The following is a 17,475-nucleotide window of genomic DNA, read 5'->3' as shown; positions in this document are numbered from 1 at the left end:
TTTGGTCTGCAGAGAATGTGAGCAATCCTAAAAAACCACACAGATGGCTGGGGAATACAGGATTCTTTAACTGCTGAAAGGGGGTTTCTGCCCAGCCTGTGCGCTTCAGTGGTTGTAAACGAGTTAATATAAAAGGTGCACTTTTTAAGCAAAGCTGAAATAGTGGCACTATTCCCACACATTGCAAACGTGGAACCCAAGTGCCATGTGTTCACTGAGCAGTATTATCACAACCAGAGCTAAAGATGATAGGTGAAGTGCATTAAAAAAAAATTCAGCCGGAGATAAACTTGGTTAATGATTGAACCTTCCCTGTTTGCCTCTCCAACTCTAGGTCAAGGTTTTAAATGGCATCTGTGATAAAACAATCCGATCTACCACGGATCCTGTTATGAGCCAGTGTGCATGTCTGGAAGAAGTTCACTTACCAAACATTAAACCTGGGGAAGGCTTGGTAAGAATTCTGACAACACTTGTTTATTTTCAAATAACATCATCATTTATTAAAGTTGGTGTGTATGTGTGTGTGTTTTTTTAAATTCCTTATTGCTTTCACTAGAATTCTGAAGAGTAGAATTCAGTTAGACTGTCTTCCATTATGTAGTTAGGAATTTGCCATCTTGAACTGTTGATAAGTTTTATGTCTTCAAAGTATAAAAATAAATACTGTTTTAAAACTATATACTCATATCTCGAAGGAATTGTCTTAACAGTTTTATTTTTAGGTCTTAGCAATTTAAGGAGATAGAAAACATTTCCACAAAGGAAAGGTGGTCTCTGGGTATGAAACAACATCTGCTTTGAAGTCTCTGTTACCACTTAGGCTGAGAAGAGACTGGCTGAAAGAAATGATTCTTAAGAAGAAGTTCAGAGATGCTTTAGAAGTAATGTATGAGCTCTGTAATAACAGGCCCTGAGAATACATACAGGTAGATTCCTAGATCAGCACCTAGGTACCTACATCTCCAAATACCTAGCATGCAGCCAGTATGGTTAATCTGCTGAAATTTAAGTGAGGAAACTGCGAGGCCCATTGATGAGCTTAGAGGCTTTGAGTCAGAGAGTGTGGTTCAAATCCCAGCAGTCAAGTGACTTTACCTCTTTATGTGTCAGTTTCCTCATCTGTCAAAAGTGAATAATAATAATGATAATAACCCTCACAGGGTTGTTGAATGTATTAAATTAGATGATGCGTGCTGAGTGCAGATGCTGGACGAATAGTATGTGTGCAGTCATTGGTGGCTGCAGCTACTGTGACTGGTATTGATGAGGGGGGGAGGGGAAGGGGGACGGGGCGTGCCTAGTGTGTAGGTAGCTGTGGGAAGATATCAGGGCAGTCTCTGCTCTCAGATAGGAAAACAAAAATCAACCAAATGTTGACAAGCCCACATTCTTGGTAAGGAGAAATGTACATACCGAGACTGCTTGGCTTCAAAGCAAATGATGGCTTACAATGGAGTACACACGGAAGACTTCCTGGGGATGGGTTTATTCACATATTGAAGCGGAGAACTGCCTGGCGTGGGCAGAAATGGAGTTGCCGTTTCAGAAGGTAAAGTTATACATGCAAAGCTCTGGGAAGAGGAGTACTGTGTGGAGGGGGAAGCCAGTTACTCTGCCGATGAAAGTGATGGGAAAGGAGAGGACAGGCAGAACCGTGCAGGTGTTAGTATCGGATGAGGTGCTCGTTGCAGAGTGCGGTATGTTGCTGAGCAGGGCAAGTTCACGGTCAAAATGACTTCTGAGGAGAATCTATGTTATTATCAATACAGTATTGGTACCAGGGTGAGCAACTACTCTTTGCTCTGTTTACTTTTGCTCTTTCCCCATCTTATCAAAGTTTAATAAACTTTCTCTTTTATACATGCTGTGTCAAACTACAGAGATGTTTCCTCCACGCTAGGCATTCACCTCTGAGTTTGACTGTCGGGCCTTTGAGGAAGAAGAGTATTAATCTATACGCCCCCCTTAAAATGCAGGAGTGCCTGTTTCTAATTTATTTCCTATGTTGTGTTACTTAACAGTCTTTGCTCATACATCCTGGTCTGGTTGTTAGTGGCTTGAATAAGTTACCGTGCAGGGACTGCTGAGACCAAATTAACTGAATATATTGTCTCACTACACAGAGAAGTGGTCGGGAGAGGACCGGCCTTGTTTGAACTGCCTCATTCATTCAACAGGTCTGAGAACATTCTTTCTGAGTCCCCAGAGTTAGACCAAAATTCTGTGCGCCTGGTACACAAATTATAATATCAAAGAGATCTTGTTTCTGATTTCTTTCCCCAGTGTTTCGCCTTGGTTAGTTCCCCTTCCTGCTCTGTAGATCTTGCTTTACAGTGTTTCAGGAGACTGAAAAATGAGTGGTGTTCTGAAGGGACTGCCTTTAATGTTTTGTAAGTTTACGTCTCACTTGCGGCTCTATTTCTAATGAGTTAATATGTCTGACTCACTCTAGGGCATGTACATCAAATCAACCTATGATGGATTGCACGTGATTACTGGAACCACAGAAAATGTAAGTGCTTATCCATTAAATGTAAAACCATTGTATGTTCCAGCAGATTTGACAGAGTCCCTATACTTTTCATTTAAATGTGTGTGTGCTGTTCAGTTGTCTTATCTGTAGTGGGAGCAACCGTGCCTATTTTGTTTATGTCTGTGGCTAGCATGCAGCTTATCCAGCTGTCGTCAATGTATTATTTAAGTTGTCCTTTATTGCTCTCGTTCACACACCTTGCCCAGTTTTTACCGCCACCCTTGCGTTTATTATTATTATTTTTGCACCCTGAAAATGTTAACCCATAAATACAAAAAACAATGATCTCTTTGTTGTTGAGAATCCCTCTTATAAGAGCTGGAATTGGTGACCATATGTGTAAACTATGGTTTTTTAAAAATGGAATTTATATATGTCACCAGAGTGACTATTTTGGGATTTTTGCATGACAAAGATTCTTTTTATAGAGCTGTATTTCATAATATTTGCATGATATTGAAATTTAGTTTTTCTCCCCCCTAATCCTTTGAATAGAAAAAGCAGGGCTGCTTCTACTGAAAGGGACTTTGTACCCTGTTATCTTCCTTTTGAAAATTCTGCTACATGAAAGGTTTTTCTTTAGCCCCTCAAACATTTTGAATTTGTGAAAAGTAGAGCTAATTGAATACTTTCTTTATGCAACCTACAGTATGGCTAGCTTTTGAACGACACTGATATGAAGCGAGAAATGTCTGAAAAGCTTCCCTGCATCTGTGGAAAAGAAGCATGTGTCTATGGAATTAGTTACTATTTAATCAATTAAGACAAGAGGAAGTAGTTCAAGAAACAAGAGACTTAGCAACTACTTTTCTAATCTGGTGGAAATATGTATCAGAGTTTGAGCTTCAGCTGCTAGGTCTGTTGATAAAATAAAATAGCATGATCTTTGATGAGAGTTTGTGACACACACTTGATTTTTGTAATAAGAAAACAGTGGCATCGCTTAAGGCAGTCAATGAGTTATAAATTAATTGTGCAGTTCTGGGAGATGAATGAATAGAAGATGGTAGTGTCTTTAAGCATTCTTTGTTGAGCTCTACTGAGAATACACAGAGACCACTGGGAATTTTTATACCGCATCACCTAATAGGCAATAATGGCACAGAACGTTCTCCTTATGGGCTGGGGATGGTGCAAAAGAAAAAAAAAATCACAACAAATGATCCTCCCTTATCCTTATCAGAGACTTTATATATTTTAGCTGAACCACTCAGTACATTTTGTACCACTCAGTACATTTTGCGGGGGCGGGGGCTGGATAGATTCAAAAGAATGGTGAATGTCGTTTCAGTTTTTAAGAGAGTGAAAGTTTTGTGTCTAGCAATTTGGTGATTGCATTAACAACCAGACCTGTGCAGTCCCAGACTCAATCGGGTCTTTGAATCAATTTCAATCTCGGAAGAACATGTAGAACACTATAATAGTATTAGCAGAAGGCGCATAGATTTCTTCCTTTCACTGTCTACTGCTCTCCCTCACCTCCCCCCTCTGCCCCCCGCCGCCACTTTTAAGGATGCGATAACTAAACAAAACTGCCTTTGAATCAAATGAAATGTCAAGTGATACATTCTGTAGAATCCCTACCAGATCATATAGGACTGGGTGAGAGATTCAGGGTTCATCTGGATGTGGTCGATCCTACCGCTTCCGTACAGGATGGTAAACAAGTCGTCCTAGAGAGAGGTGGTTTCCATCTTGTTACAGATCAAAAAAGGGAAAACTTGTCTTTTTCCATCCAGTAATCCACTTTAAAATGTCCCTCATTCTTTCAGTCAATCACCTTGTGTTCATTGTGTGTCTGGAATATGCCAGATACTTTCTAATTCTTGTCGATGAAAGTGGGAAGTTAGGTAAGAGTCCACTTCTCGAGGGCTTGGGCTGGATAGGTTACACTTAATGCTGGACATTTTACACTTAAATGACAGTAGAAAAATGCCAGCTCCAGGACAGCTTTCTGGCTATCACTTAAGGTCGCTCTGACTTAAGCGATCCTAAGTCAGAATGTTTTAATGCAAGTCTAGTGTTGGGGGGTGGTCGTGGACAGAATTCCCAAACTGCATTCCCTCTATCTTGGACTCCAGGCTGAAGCAATGCCAGCAGGTCATCTCAGGCCTCCTGTCCACTTTTTCTGGGTTTTTTTGGAGGTTACCTGAGCAGCCAGGATCATTCCAAGGTGAGACTAACAAGATCTAGTGATTCTCTATCTTCTTTTTTGATGTTGTTCAAGACCTTGGCAGACGTCTTGATAGGACCTCATCCGTACTCCTATCCCCCACCCCCAAAATGAGTTGGGAAGTAGGTGAGCCTCTGAAGAATGGATGCACTCTTCTCCAGGTCATCACTTTTCTGCAGCAAACCAGAACAAGCATCATTTTTCAGTAGTCCGGCACATGGTGAAGATAGGCAAGAGCTACTGCCCCAGGGAGAATTTTGGTTATCAGGCTCTCTCTTTACCAGTGTTCTGCCAAGCACAACTCTTAATCACTTGGTAGGATATTTGAGAAATGAATGGGAGAGGATCCTTAGGAAGGGAAGTCAGTTCAGGACACCGGGGCTTGTTTTTTAGATTGCATATCTATAAACAGGGACTTCCTGGCCTCAGGGCCATCTTTTAGAAAGTGAAGCTACCTTAGAAGAATCTCCAGCCCAGGAAGATTAACTGGACTGGACTGATTACGATCCGACTTACTAAAGTTGATCTGTAACCATGGGTTAGGCATCTGACACCAGGGGCAAAAAGGAGCTTTTTTTTTTTTTTTTTTTTTTTTTTTTTTTTTTTTTTTTTTTTTTTTGCAGTACGTGGGCCTCTCACTGTTGTGGCCTCTCCCATTGCAGAGCATAGGCTCAGCGAGCCCGCTCCGTGGCATGTGGGATCTTCCCTGACCGGCGCACGAACCCATGTCCCCTGCATCAGCAGGCAGACTCTCAACCACTGCGCCACCAGGGAAGCCCCAAAAAGGAGCTTTGATACATTCGTTTGTTTAAGAAGTGCTTCAGTAGAAAGAGATTTGAGACAAGCCATCTCCCTGTGGTACCCACGATGCTAGTCTCTCAGGTGAGGCACTGCTGGTTGTTATGGTAGCAGGTTAAATGCTTTCAAAAATAACTGTTATAGTTACCTATGCCTTACGTTGGCCCTAGGTAAATCAAAGAGACTGTTTCTACAGTTTAACACTACTTGCTCATTTCCTTTCTTTTTTTTTCCTCTCTCTCTTTTTTTTTTTTTTTTAACTTGCTCATTTCTTTGTTGAGCCTATCACAACAGCTGAGTGAGAAAATTCAGCAAGGGTGTCTTGAGTTTAGTTGCTGTCCCCATCAGTGTGTTCAAAGATGCTATTTTTAAAGGATGGTTGTAAATTGAAGATTCAGTCAGCTATGTAAGTCACAAAATAAAACACTCTGACTTAGATAACATTTGATTATAATTTGAAATTAAAGTTTGATCCTTTCTTTCTCTTTTGATCATAGGAAATATCTTTTTTTTACATAGTTCTGTTTTATTTTATTCCATGCATTTGTTGTTTTTGCAATTAAATAATAATAAACTTATACTTCTAGGAAGGATTAGACATTACTCTTATTCTGAAATATTTTTCAAATTTCACGTACAACTAAATGCCAGAATGTTTACGTCTGAAAAATATATTAGTGAGAGAAAAAAATTTGAGATGAAATTCTGGCACAGATTCCTTTTAAGATGAAATAATCACTTCAACATATAATTTGTCAGGGGAAAAGTTTTAAGGTACTATTTTAATTTTAAAAACCACATAATAAGCATAAAATTACATTCTGCATCTTTCACTTACTATGTGTCCATAACACTGGACACATAGTAAGTTATTTAACACTGAATCTCAGTGTTCTGAAAACTCCATAAAATAAACCTAATGATATCTTAGGCTTAGGTAAAGGTTGTTGGCAGAATTTTTTCTAACCATTTTTTAAAATCATCTGAAATACCTTAAACATAAAGAGTTTAGTTTGATTCAGTGAACCAGAAACTATGGGAAAATATTTGACAGACAGGTTACATCTATTTATCTGTCTGTACACACATATGTGGATGTATCTATATTTGTATCAATATTTGCAAATTTGTAGCAAACTATTATTTGAGAGAAACAAAGCCTGGACTTCGTTTTGATACTGTGACAACACATGCACTTAGAATTCTACCTGAAAATGCAAAAATTTAAATTTTCTCTAAAGAAATATTTTCTATTGTCACTATCTTTCTATGTTAATAGCATTATGATAACATGCAAAACAAGTTTAAGTAAAAGTAAGATTTCGTTTTAATAATTGCGTAAAGGGAAACGGTAGGACAGAGGTACATGATGATCTTTACACATTAAGCAGTTGGTCCACGTTAAGCAGTTGGTTGGCTTTTACAAGATTAATTTTGATAGGGATGTAGGTAAGTCTCATTTTAGATGAACCAATGGCTTTGATCAGCCCCTTATGTGGACAGTGCGTCCCACTCTTCACGATAGGTTAGATGAACCTTGGCTGTTCCAACTGACAGATTATCTGTTATAACAAACTGCTAATAGAAGAGAGAACACCAATACCCAATGCCAAGTTCTACAGGCTGTGTACTTTGAGGGAACTCAAGTACACTGTGTAACATTTCCTGAGAAGATTATATTTCCATTGCTCGTTTTCTGTAGAAAAAAGAAGGGAGAAGAAATAGAAGCAGAAAGAAGTAGGTTTAAAAAATATGACAGGTCTCTCTCTGTTTTTTTCTAACAGTCTCCTGCAGACAGATCTCAGAAGATTCACGCCGGTGATGAAGTGATTCAGGTCAATCAGCAAACTGTGGTGAGTTTGTTCATTGAGACTTCCGACTTCATATTCCCCTCTAGAACTTTTAAACCGTTTTGCATGCCTTTAAAAATTTTTCAATTTATATCCAATTTTCCATAATTTTAAGCAGTGCTAGGATGAACAGATTTGTGTCTGCCTATTTGCTCATAGCTGATTTCCTTGAGATAAATTCATAGGGGTTTGAGTTTTCGTTATTCATGAGCAAGTGCGCTCTCCTCATTTTCTTTCCTTGAAGGTGGGATGGCAGCTAAAAAATCTGGTGAGAAAGTTGAGAGAGAATCCTACAGGAGTTGTGTTACTGCTTAAGAAGCGGCCCACGAGTTCCTTCAACTTCACTCCCGCCCCCTTGAAAAACCTACGATGGAAGCCGCCTCTGGTCCAGGTACTGTCACTGGTTGAAATCTTTCCTCTGACATCAGCGCAAGAACAATGTCCAATATCCAATTTGTCTCCAAAAAGAAAGACTACACTTTGATTGGTTTCAGGAGCTTGTGCATGGATAATTATCCTATAATCTTACTTATATGAAAATAGCCATGCTGGATTTGCATTGAACAGTATGGCAGCCACTAGCCACCAGTGTTTATTTCAAGAATTAAAATGAAAGCTTCAGTTCCTCGGTCTCAGCGGCCACATTTCAGTGCTTGGTAGCCACTTGGTGGCGAGTGGCTGCCAGCACTACAGAAAGTTCCTTCTTGTCCTTTTCCTCTCTCGTTGCAAACACGTGCTCACATAAAGGAATCCCGTTTGACCGCTGATCTTAGAGAGACCGCGTGGGGTTGAGCCCTCAGCATGGTTTAAAAAGGCAGGGAGGGGTGTGGACTGTGAGAACCAGCCACCCAGCGGGGCGCTGCATCGCTCCGTTGTTTAGATTTGGCAGTCTTGGGTGATAATAAAAAGCACACTGGTCTTTAGTGAGTTTTATTATTTAAATTCTCTACACACAGTGCACTCCTTACTGCCTACGCCTGGCTGGACCATGCACCCTGAGCAACCTCTTCCTTATGTCATCGGTTCTTAGTGTTTAATTCCTAAATCATGAATGAAAAGCAATCACATTTCAGTGCCCTTTCATAAGACTGAGATTTGCCATTTATATGTAACTTTCTGTGATCTTATTGTACATCTTCAAATGGAAGGAACAGCAGTGGTCTCAAGCCATCAATTTGGACACTTCGTGATGCATACAGCACTGGAAGTATGCCTATGTGTGCACCTTAGGGGTGTGGAGGCACATAAAAGTAAAGACCAGGATGTGGAGGGTGGAGCCAGGAAGGGGCACATAATTAAGTTCACTTTTTAAATAATAACGGAACATATCAGTCGCACCCCAGCTGCTTCTGTTTGCATCGCTCAGTATAAGGGGCACCATCTTTCAATAGTTTTGGGATTCTCAGGGTGTGTTAAGTAACATCGAAGAGGTCTTCACTGATGGTTGATGGAGTGCTTGCCACACAGCAACTCTGTCAGCTCCTTGGTGCAGGGGCGTAAATGTTAGGTTCTGAAGAAGGGGCGGTGGGTATGGACAGGTAGGTGAAGGAGCCTCCTCCTGAGGAGGTGGGAGCCCTTTGGAGCCTGGAAAACTAGGTGGGATTTGGGAGGCAGATGGGAGGCTGTTTGGTGGAGGAGAGGAACGCTGTTCTTCAGACACACGCCCACCAACCGAGGATGTGCTGCCATCAGGGAAGGGCGGTGCCCAGACAAGGTTTCCTAGAAGCAGAGTGTGTGACAGACATTCTTGTGAAAGCGATTTAGTGCCTGTGCTTTAGGTAAAACTTGTCCGGGAGGGAGGGAGGCAGAATAAGGAGGCTAAGCCAGCAGATGCTGTCTCAGGTAAAGTCTAGTCTTGGCCTGTTACCCAGGTGTAACCACACAGCACGGGCACTGGTAGCTGTACTCAGGGGTGGCAGCTGTCCGCTGAGGGCAGTTTTCCAGAGAAGGGGGCAGCCGTGAGCTTTTAGCAACAGACACTCACAGCAGCCGGGTTCACTGACTGACCAAGGGCTCTGGGTAGACACCACAGCGCTCCTGTAAGAATAAGTAGACCAGACTCTTTGGGGCAGAGGGTGGGAGATAAAGCTAGACCAGTGGACTGAGCTGGATGGGTGGGTATAGAGTCCCAGGCTAAGGAGTGTGGACTTCATCTCACAGGTAATTTTTGTCAACAGGTTGACAGTTGATTTTTACACTAATATTTGCATCAGTTTGCTAGGGCCACTGTAACAGAGTACCAACGACCGGGTGACCGAAACAAAAGTTTATTCCTTCCAAAGTCTGGAGGCTAGAGGTCTCAGATCAAGGTTAGCTTCTTCTAAGGTCTCCCTCCTTGGCTTGCAGATGACCGTCTTCTCCCTGTCTTCACGTTGTCTTTCCTCTGTGTGTCTGTGTCCTCTCCTCTTCTTATAGGGACACCAGTCATACTGGATTAAGGCCCACCCATAAGACCTCGTATTATTTTTTTAATTTTTATTTATTTAATTTTTTTGGGGGGGATGCGTGCTATGTGGCATGTGGGATCTTAGTTGCCTGACCCAGGGATCAAACCTGCGCCCCCTGCAGTGAAAGTGCAGAGTCTTAACCACTGGACCACCAGGGAATTCCCACATGACCTCATTTTATTTATTTATTTGTATTTATTTATTTATTTATTTATTTTGCGGTTCGCGGGCCTCTCACTGTTGTGGCCTCTCCCGTTGCGGAGCACAGGCTCCGGACGCGCAGGCTCAGCGGCCATGGCTCACGGGCCTAGCCGCTCCGCGGCATGTGGGATCTTCCCGGACCGGGGCACGAACCCATGTCCCCTGCATCGGCAGGCGGACTCTCAACCACTGCGCCACCAGGGAAGCCCCCTCATTTTAAATTAAACATGTCTTTAAAAATCCTATCTCCAAAGTACAGTCACATTCTGAGCTACTGGGGGTTTGGGGGACACAGTTTAGTCCATGATACTACCTAAACACAAGAAACACCAGTTGGGAGCTGTTACACGTGTACGTGATGGGTAATGTTGTTCCGGGCGAGGCTAGGACGGGGCAATTCTAGGGAAAGACTAATGCAAGAGGCCATTTGGAAGAAGCATCAAGAGGACTCACAAAGCACCACAGCGTAGTGGACAGAAAGGGGCCCCGGAGCTGAACTCCTTGAGTTCAAATCCCACCTCTGCCACATCTTAGCTGGGGGACCTCAGCTAAGTATTTCTGAATCTCACTCCTAATTACTCATGTTGACAGCAGAGGTTTTGGGGTAGGGGTGAGGAAGGTAGGCAAGGCAAGGAAGAAGCAGATGTGAAATGTGGCAGTGAACCTGGGTGGCAATACCAGTGACAAAAATTAGAATGTCAGGAAAGAGCCATCTGGGAGGCAGAGATGACAGGTCTTCTGGGCATCACTGAGCTTGAAGTGACAGGAAAATTCAGGTGGATGTGTTCAGAAGGGAAGTGAAAATGATATCTAAGTATAGGCTAGAGTTAGTTCCTTGACCTATGGAAATGCACTTAAGAAGGGGCATGCTTCCTTTTTCTTTGGTTTTCTCTACCTTCCTGCCCGGTTCCACGAACTGTGCAATTTGTGGGAAGAGGTGAAGGTGAGGCATGAGACACCTAGCTTTGCTTCTGACCCAGGGAGGGAAAACCGTCAAAATGCAGAGCCCGTTTTACAGCTTAGCTATTAGGCATCTGGTGATGTGTCCAGGATATTTTCAGAACATGAACTCTGGTAGACCAGTACTGCGTACAGTTTCTTAGCCCCCGCCCTGGCTGTTGCCCTGTGTGTCATTCTTCAGGGGTCTGTATGCCTGGGTGCCCACCTCTGCTGGGAGGGAGCATCTTTAGTTCTTGTCCACATCATTCATGTTGTCACTGAAAAGCTGTTCATCGCTCTGTTTTTAGGCCACAATCATGGTAAACAAGGGTTATTTATTTAGAAGTAACCATCAGTGTTGGAGTTTTCGGAAAATGCCTGTTCTATGGAAATGCTCCAATTTTCTTCTGTTTCTATTTGTTGAGGGCCTGGGTCCTGGCCCCATGTTTTCAGACATTGCCCAAGATTGTCAGAATGAGATGTGGATCAATTATATAGTTCGGAGAGTTGACAGACTGTGGTGTACGCTCTGGGAGACTGTTTCTCTGGGCCTCGGCATCTCTCCCCCAAATGGGGCTGTCTTTCTGTGAGCACTGGCTACTCCCGTCCTCCCAACCCTTTGACTCCCATTCCCACTCTCACTTCCAGGAGATAGGGGGTCTTCCATTCATCACCACCTGGGCTAGATAGGGCGTAGGTGTCCTTTTATTACGCCCCGGGGTCTAGCACTGTCCTCACTTGCTGCCTCCCACTGGCCTTCACCCAACATCTTCATGCCCTGACTCATTTTCTTGCTGTTCCTTTACCATCTAGAAAAGGCCAGTCATTGCTGTGATTGTAGAAGAGATAGGATTGAAGGTCTCACACAAGATTTTAAAATATTTTTTAAAAGCTGTGTGGATTTTAAATTTGAAAAATTAACTTGTGTGTGTGTGTATACTACTAAATTAGACAGCATGAGGTTGGGTACTTACTGTGCGACGAGCCCTGTGCTAAGCCCATTACATGTATTACGTTACCTAATTCTCACAGCTACCCTGTGTTGCTACTATCTTTGTCCCTGTTTATTCCCATTCTGTAGAAGAGGCACAGAGAAGTTGAGTGATTTGCCTGGAAGATACACACCTAATCAGAGGTATAACCAAGATTGCACCCAGGCAGTCCGAATTCCGAGCCCATACTCCTAGTGAGTGGTAGCATTGTTAGTAATTAGTGTGAACTAACTCATTCTGTCCTCACTGCAGCCCTACGTGAGAGGCACTGTCAGTATGGCTGTTTTTCAGAGGAGAAAACTAAGACTTGGGAGTTTAAGTGATTTGCTCAGAGCTGGAATTCTAACCTGCCTGACACCTGGCTCCTGGGCCTCTGCCTTTCTTGCACTATGCACCTAGGCTTTCAGAGCTCTTGGTAAATGGTTTATGTAATATATACAATGGAATACCACTCAGCCATAAAAAAGAATGAAATAATGCCATTTGTAACAACATGGAAGTACCTAGAGATTATCATACTAAGTGAAGTAAGTCAGAGACAAATACCATATGGTACCACTCGTTCGTGGAATCTAAAAAATGATACAAATGAACTTATTTACAAAACAGAAACAATCTCACAGACAGAAAACAAACTTATGGTTACCAAAGTGGGGAGGGAGGGAGGGATAAATTAGGAGTTTGGGATTAACAGATACACACTACTATATATAAAATAAAAAGGTCCTATTGTATAGCACAGGGAACTATATTCAATACCTTATAATAACCTTTAATAGAAAAGCATCTGAAAAAGAATATGTGTATATATGTATACACACACACACACACACACACACACACAACTGTATCACTTTGCTGTACACCTGAAACTAACACAACATTGTAAATCAACCATACTTTAAAAAAAACAAAACAAAAAAACTCTCGGTACATTTTGAGTGTCTCAAAGCAGAATACACGTTGGATGTTTCCAGTAGCTGCAGACACACAAATGACCTGGGCCCCTGTTTACCCAGGGGCTGGTGTTGGTTTTGGGGAGAATGATCTCCGAGGTAACGTTCATGCTTTTACACTTACTCCCTTTCAGACCTCGCCTCCGCCCACAACCACTCAGTCCCCGGACAGCACAATGGATGCCTCACTGAAGAAGGAGAAGCCAGCCATCCTGGATCTTTATATCCCTCCTCCACCGACCGTTCCCTACTCCCCCCGGTATGTCGGTGCCCATTTCTGTGGTGTGCACGTCTCCTTGCGTGGAGGTGCTAGTGGTGGTGTGAAGACCACAAGTATCTCGAGAGGAGACGCTGCTGACACTCCAGTGTGTTGGGGATGAGTCTTGAATCCACCGTCAAAAAGTATCGCCCTGGGCATGGGCGTTGGGGAATGGGTGAAGGGGGTCGAAAAGGACAGACTTCCAGTTACAGGCGAAGTCCTGGGGGTGTAATGTACAGCGTGGTGACTGTTGTTAACAATGTCGTGTATCTTTCAAAGTTGCGGAGGGAGTAGATCTTAAAAGTGCTCATCACAGGAAAGCAAGAATTGGTAACCACATGCGATGATTGTTTTGCCGTACATACGTAAACCATTACGTTGTACCTCTGAAATGAATACAGTGTTATATGTCGATTATACCTCAATGAAACCAGGGGTGGGGGAAGTGTGATCCTTTAGGGGGAAGTGTAGGAACAGATCTAGTTTTATGGGCCTTGAAGCCAGCCAGTATGATGGGGAGGGGGCTGATTAAAGCATGTGCTCTCGGGGACTGCATTGTTTTAATTCTTCACTGGGCATCGAAGTTTCATTAACTACACGGTACATTTATCTCTGGGGCAGAAGATAATAAATATTTCTGTGAGATTGATTAAAGTTACAGTTTTATTTTGCTGAGAGGGATGTGTTCTCCGTAGGACTTAAAAAATGTGAAAATAGGTGTGGATGGGCTGTATTTGCATGGCCATGTGTGTTTATGTGGGTGTGTCTATTAGAAATTCTTCAGGATCGTTACTTTCTTAATGGCTATCGTAAATGTTTATGGTAAAATGAGGACGGTTATGCTAGATGTTATATAGGGGATGACTAAGGTATGAAAATATAGGCTTATGTATATCATCTTACATGTTTACATATGCTGGTAAAAGTAGAGAATCTGGCTCATTTATGAAACATACATTTACTGAGAGTTGGGCCTGATTTACCATCTTATGCAAAACATGTAGTTCTTGCCCCCAGAGAACTGCCAATATCTTAGTCAACTGTTCAAGAATAAATTGAGAAATACTTAATCATGCTGTACTATTTCATAAGACACAGTTTGGACTGAACTTACAGTGATTTTTCACTTCAGGGTGGACTTTTTCATTTGTTTGTTTTTGTTTGAAGCTGTGCTCTTCGCTTCTGCTGTGTTTCTCTCCTGGGCACAAAGAAAAATTAATGTCATTTTCCTCTTCCTTGAGTCTCGGTTTGCCCAGAAGTTATTATAGCATGTAGAGCAGTGGCTGCAGTGATCAGGGGCTTTCTGGTTGGTAGACCAGGCTCTTCCCTGTATTCACAGACCAGAGTCCTGTGGTCACGAGATCTGAATTGTGTTTAAAATTACAAGGAGTTGTTGCTTTTGCACATAGAGAGCAGAGGGTTTCACTGATAGAACAAACCAGTGTGTGGACTGTTCTATCAGAAACTGTAGGCTGTAGGGAGGATGGCGCCGACCCCCCTAATCCTGAATATTCTTGTCTGGGTCTCAGTGAGGGGTCACAGGAGCTGTGGTAAGAAGAAGGGTACGTACGTAGTAAAAGTGAAAGGGATCTGGTGCTTTGATTCTACTGGGGGAAACACATGGGCACACGCACACCATTAATGAAGGATATTTTATTTTATTTTTTAAAAATTTGTTATTTACTTATTTAGTTTTGGCTGTGTCGGGTCTTAGTGGATCTGTGGCACGCGGGATCTTCGTTGAAGCATGCGGGATCTTTCGTTGCAACGCGGGCTTCTCTCTAGTTGTGGCGTGCGGGTGTTCTCTCACTAGTTGTGGCGCACAGGCTCCAGAGCATGTGGGCTCTGTAGTTTGCAGCACGCAGCCTCTCTAGTCGAGGCGCACGAGCTCAGTAGTTGCGGCGCGAGGGCTTAGTTGCCCCACGGCATGTGAGATCTTAGTTCCCTGACCAGGGGTCGAACCCGCATCCCCTGCATCGGAAGGTGGGTTCTTTACCGCTGGACCACCAGGGAAGTCACTGAAGCATATATTATTAGGAATGAAATGTGCAAATGGTCACAGAGAACAAGTGGTGAGTCATGAAAGCTTTGTGAATGGGGAAGTTATATGCCGGGTTTAAAAGTATAGAAGGAGATAGATTCGTGGTGGGGAAAGGGTATGCAGGCAGCAGGCTCACTGGGAACACCAATAGGCAAGGCTGTTCCTTAGACTGTTTTTGAACTCAGTGGATTCTGGGTTTATCAAGTAGTTTTGCAATGAGCCCCTAATGGAATTTACTCAGTGCCAAAAATTTAACCAGCTGGTAATCTGGACTCAACTAAAATTAATTTTAAGTTTTATTATAAGCTGACATTTAGAAAGAACGAAGTTGCAAGCAGCGGTCCAATTTTTGCTGGTTTCTGTACTTTGTTTAGAAAATAGACACTTTCCATTGGCCGCTCTAAAGGCCCCTTTGTAATCTTTGACATCATTTCCAAACCTGACAACTGCCATTGCACATCAAGTGTCTTCTTTGCTGGATCTTGGCAAAGAGACTACTCCTGGCATGAGAAAAAAGGTTCAATAGATCATACCTTCACTTGTGGTGTCTGTAGAAAGGAGGAGATTCATCTCTAGGACAGATGTACAGGAAAACCAGAGCTAGCTCTTCAAGATATATGTGTATCCCTTAAACAACTACGAAAAAAAATCTCATTTTCTCTTATTTAGTAGGATCATGGTATTTACTCTTATTTAATAGGATCTCTGTGTATTTGAGAAGCAACTGTGATTGAAAAAGTGTTGCTTTTTCCTCCACAGGGAGAGGAGGATTTGTTTTCTTCCGTGCGCTAGAAGCAGAATGTATCCTATAATTCTTCAGTGTGAGAGGATCTTCGTAAGCAACATAATTATTGCCCTCTATCTTGCAGGGAAGAGAATGGGAGTTCCGTTTACGGATTCAGTAAATGTAAACAGCCACAGCCTGGCCCTAAGGGTTCTGAGTCCCCCAATTCCTTCCTGGACCAGGAAAGCCGGAGACGGAGATTTACCATCGCTGATTCCGATCAGTTGCCAGGGTATTCCGTGGAAACCAATATTCTGCCCACAAAAATGAGAGAGAAAACACCATCCTATGGTACGTTGCTGAGTGTTTGTTTTGTTTCTCTTCCCCTCCCCCTTCCTTATTTGGAACTGGTGGATGAATTCGGCAGACTTGAAGGGTAATCCAAGGAAAACATAAACCTCAATGAAATTCTAAGTATGAGACCTTTGTTCATCTTTCTAAAGCTAAGGCTTGTTGAGTCATTACACTGCCTGGCATGCAAGCCCAGCGGGGTGAGATCATGTTACAGTTCCAACTTCCAGTGCCTGCATTTTAACTTGGAGCCGCTTTGCTCCGTGGACCCACAGACGCAAGTTCAGCATGCCTCTGTCCTAATGGTTTGCTGTGGAAATACAGTGCTTTAAAATACTTTTCTTATTTTTAAACTGTGTTATTTTGCTTATGCTGAAGTGAGTGTGATGTCAGGGTGGGGGAGGGTCTAGTTCTAAATAAAGGGAAGGATTCTCTAAAGTCCAAAAACGCTGTCGGCTTTTCCTTTTCCTTCCCCTCCCTCTGAAGGCAAGCCCCGGCCTTTGTCCATGCCTGCGGATGCGAGCTGGATGGGGATTGTGGACCCTTTTGCTAGACCTCGAAGTCATGGGAGGAAAAGTAAGTTTAATTTAAGCAAACTGAAAAACACCAAACCTGGAGTCCAAAACCCAGACCCTCGTTTCAGCCCTTTTGTGCTCTAATGACCATAAAATCATCTTCTCATCTGCAAAATCAGGGGTTGCTGAAGGCCTCTAAGGTCCTATCTGTGTGTAGAATGGCAGAAATACATATTCCTAGGTAGTGATTGTAAATCTCCTAAACAGTATTGTGTGCTTTAAAAAGGCTGTAGACACTGATGGTCCAATTTCTAAACACATAGAAATACACTATTCGTTAAACAATCTCATCGTCAATTTTATGACTATTATTATTGGAACCTGTTTGATTTTTGACCAACAGACATGGGTGTTTTTCTCCCCAATCCTTCTTGTGTTAGTCCAATTTTATGACTATTATTATTGGAATTTGTTTGATTTTTGACCAACAGACATGGGTGTTTTTCTCCCCCAATCCTTCTTGAGCTAGAGAGTAACTACTATTGGAAAAGAAACTTGTGTTTAATTTACCCTGTAATCAAAGTTACAGGTGATAGCACTGGTCTTTTGAGGAAAATGTTTATAGTCTTATTTTTGGCCAGATTACATTCGATTGTCAGGACATCGTAACATTGCTTTTGTGGCACTGAAACA

At 42.5% G+C, this 17,475-nt stretch overlaps 1 protein-coding gene across 5 annotated transcripts in view; it reads left to right on the top strand.

Moving 5' to 3' along the window:
• Positions 1-17,475, top strand: part of CNKSR3 (CNKSR family member 3) — a 104,503-nt gene that overhangs the window by 79,993 nt on the left and 7,035 nt on the right. For all 5 annotated transcript variants that reach the window (XM_030853112.2, XM_030853113.3, XM_060283836.1 and 2 more), the window contains 7 exons: positions 335-454; positions 2,456-2,515; positions 7,292-7,360; positions 7,602-7,748; positions 13,027-13,151; positions 16,062-16,267; positions 16,754-16,843. In XM_030853112.2, coding sequence (XP_030708972.1) covers positions 335-454; positions 2,456-2,515; positions 7,292-7,360; positions 7,602-7,748; positions 13,027-13,151; positions 16,062-16,267; positions 16,754-16,843 — 817 coding nt within the window. The remainder of the gene's footprint in view (positions 1-334; positions 455-2,455; positions 2,516-7,291; positions 7,361-7,601; positions 7,749-13,026; positions 13,152-16,061; positions 16,268-16,753; positions 16,844-17,475) is intronic.

This window comes from Globicephala melas, chromosome 14 (assembly GCF_963455315.2).
Source record: "Globicephala melas chromosome 14, mGloMel1.2, whole genome shotgun sequence".
Lineage (NCBI taxonomy): Eukaryota > Metazoa > Chordata > Mammalia > Artiodactyla > Delphinidae > Globicephala > Globicephala melas.
Note: the sequence above shows the minus strand (reverse complement) of the source record. Positions and strands in the feature narration are given on the sequence as shown.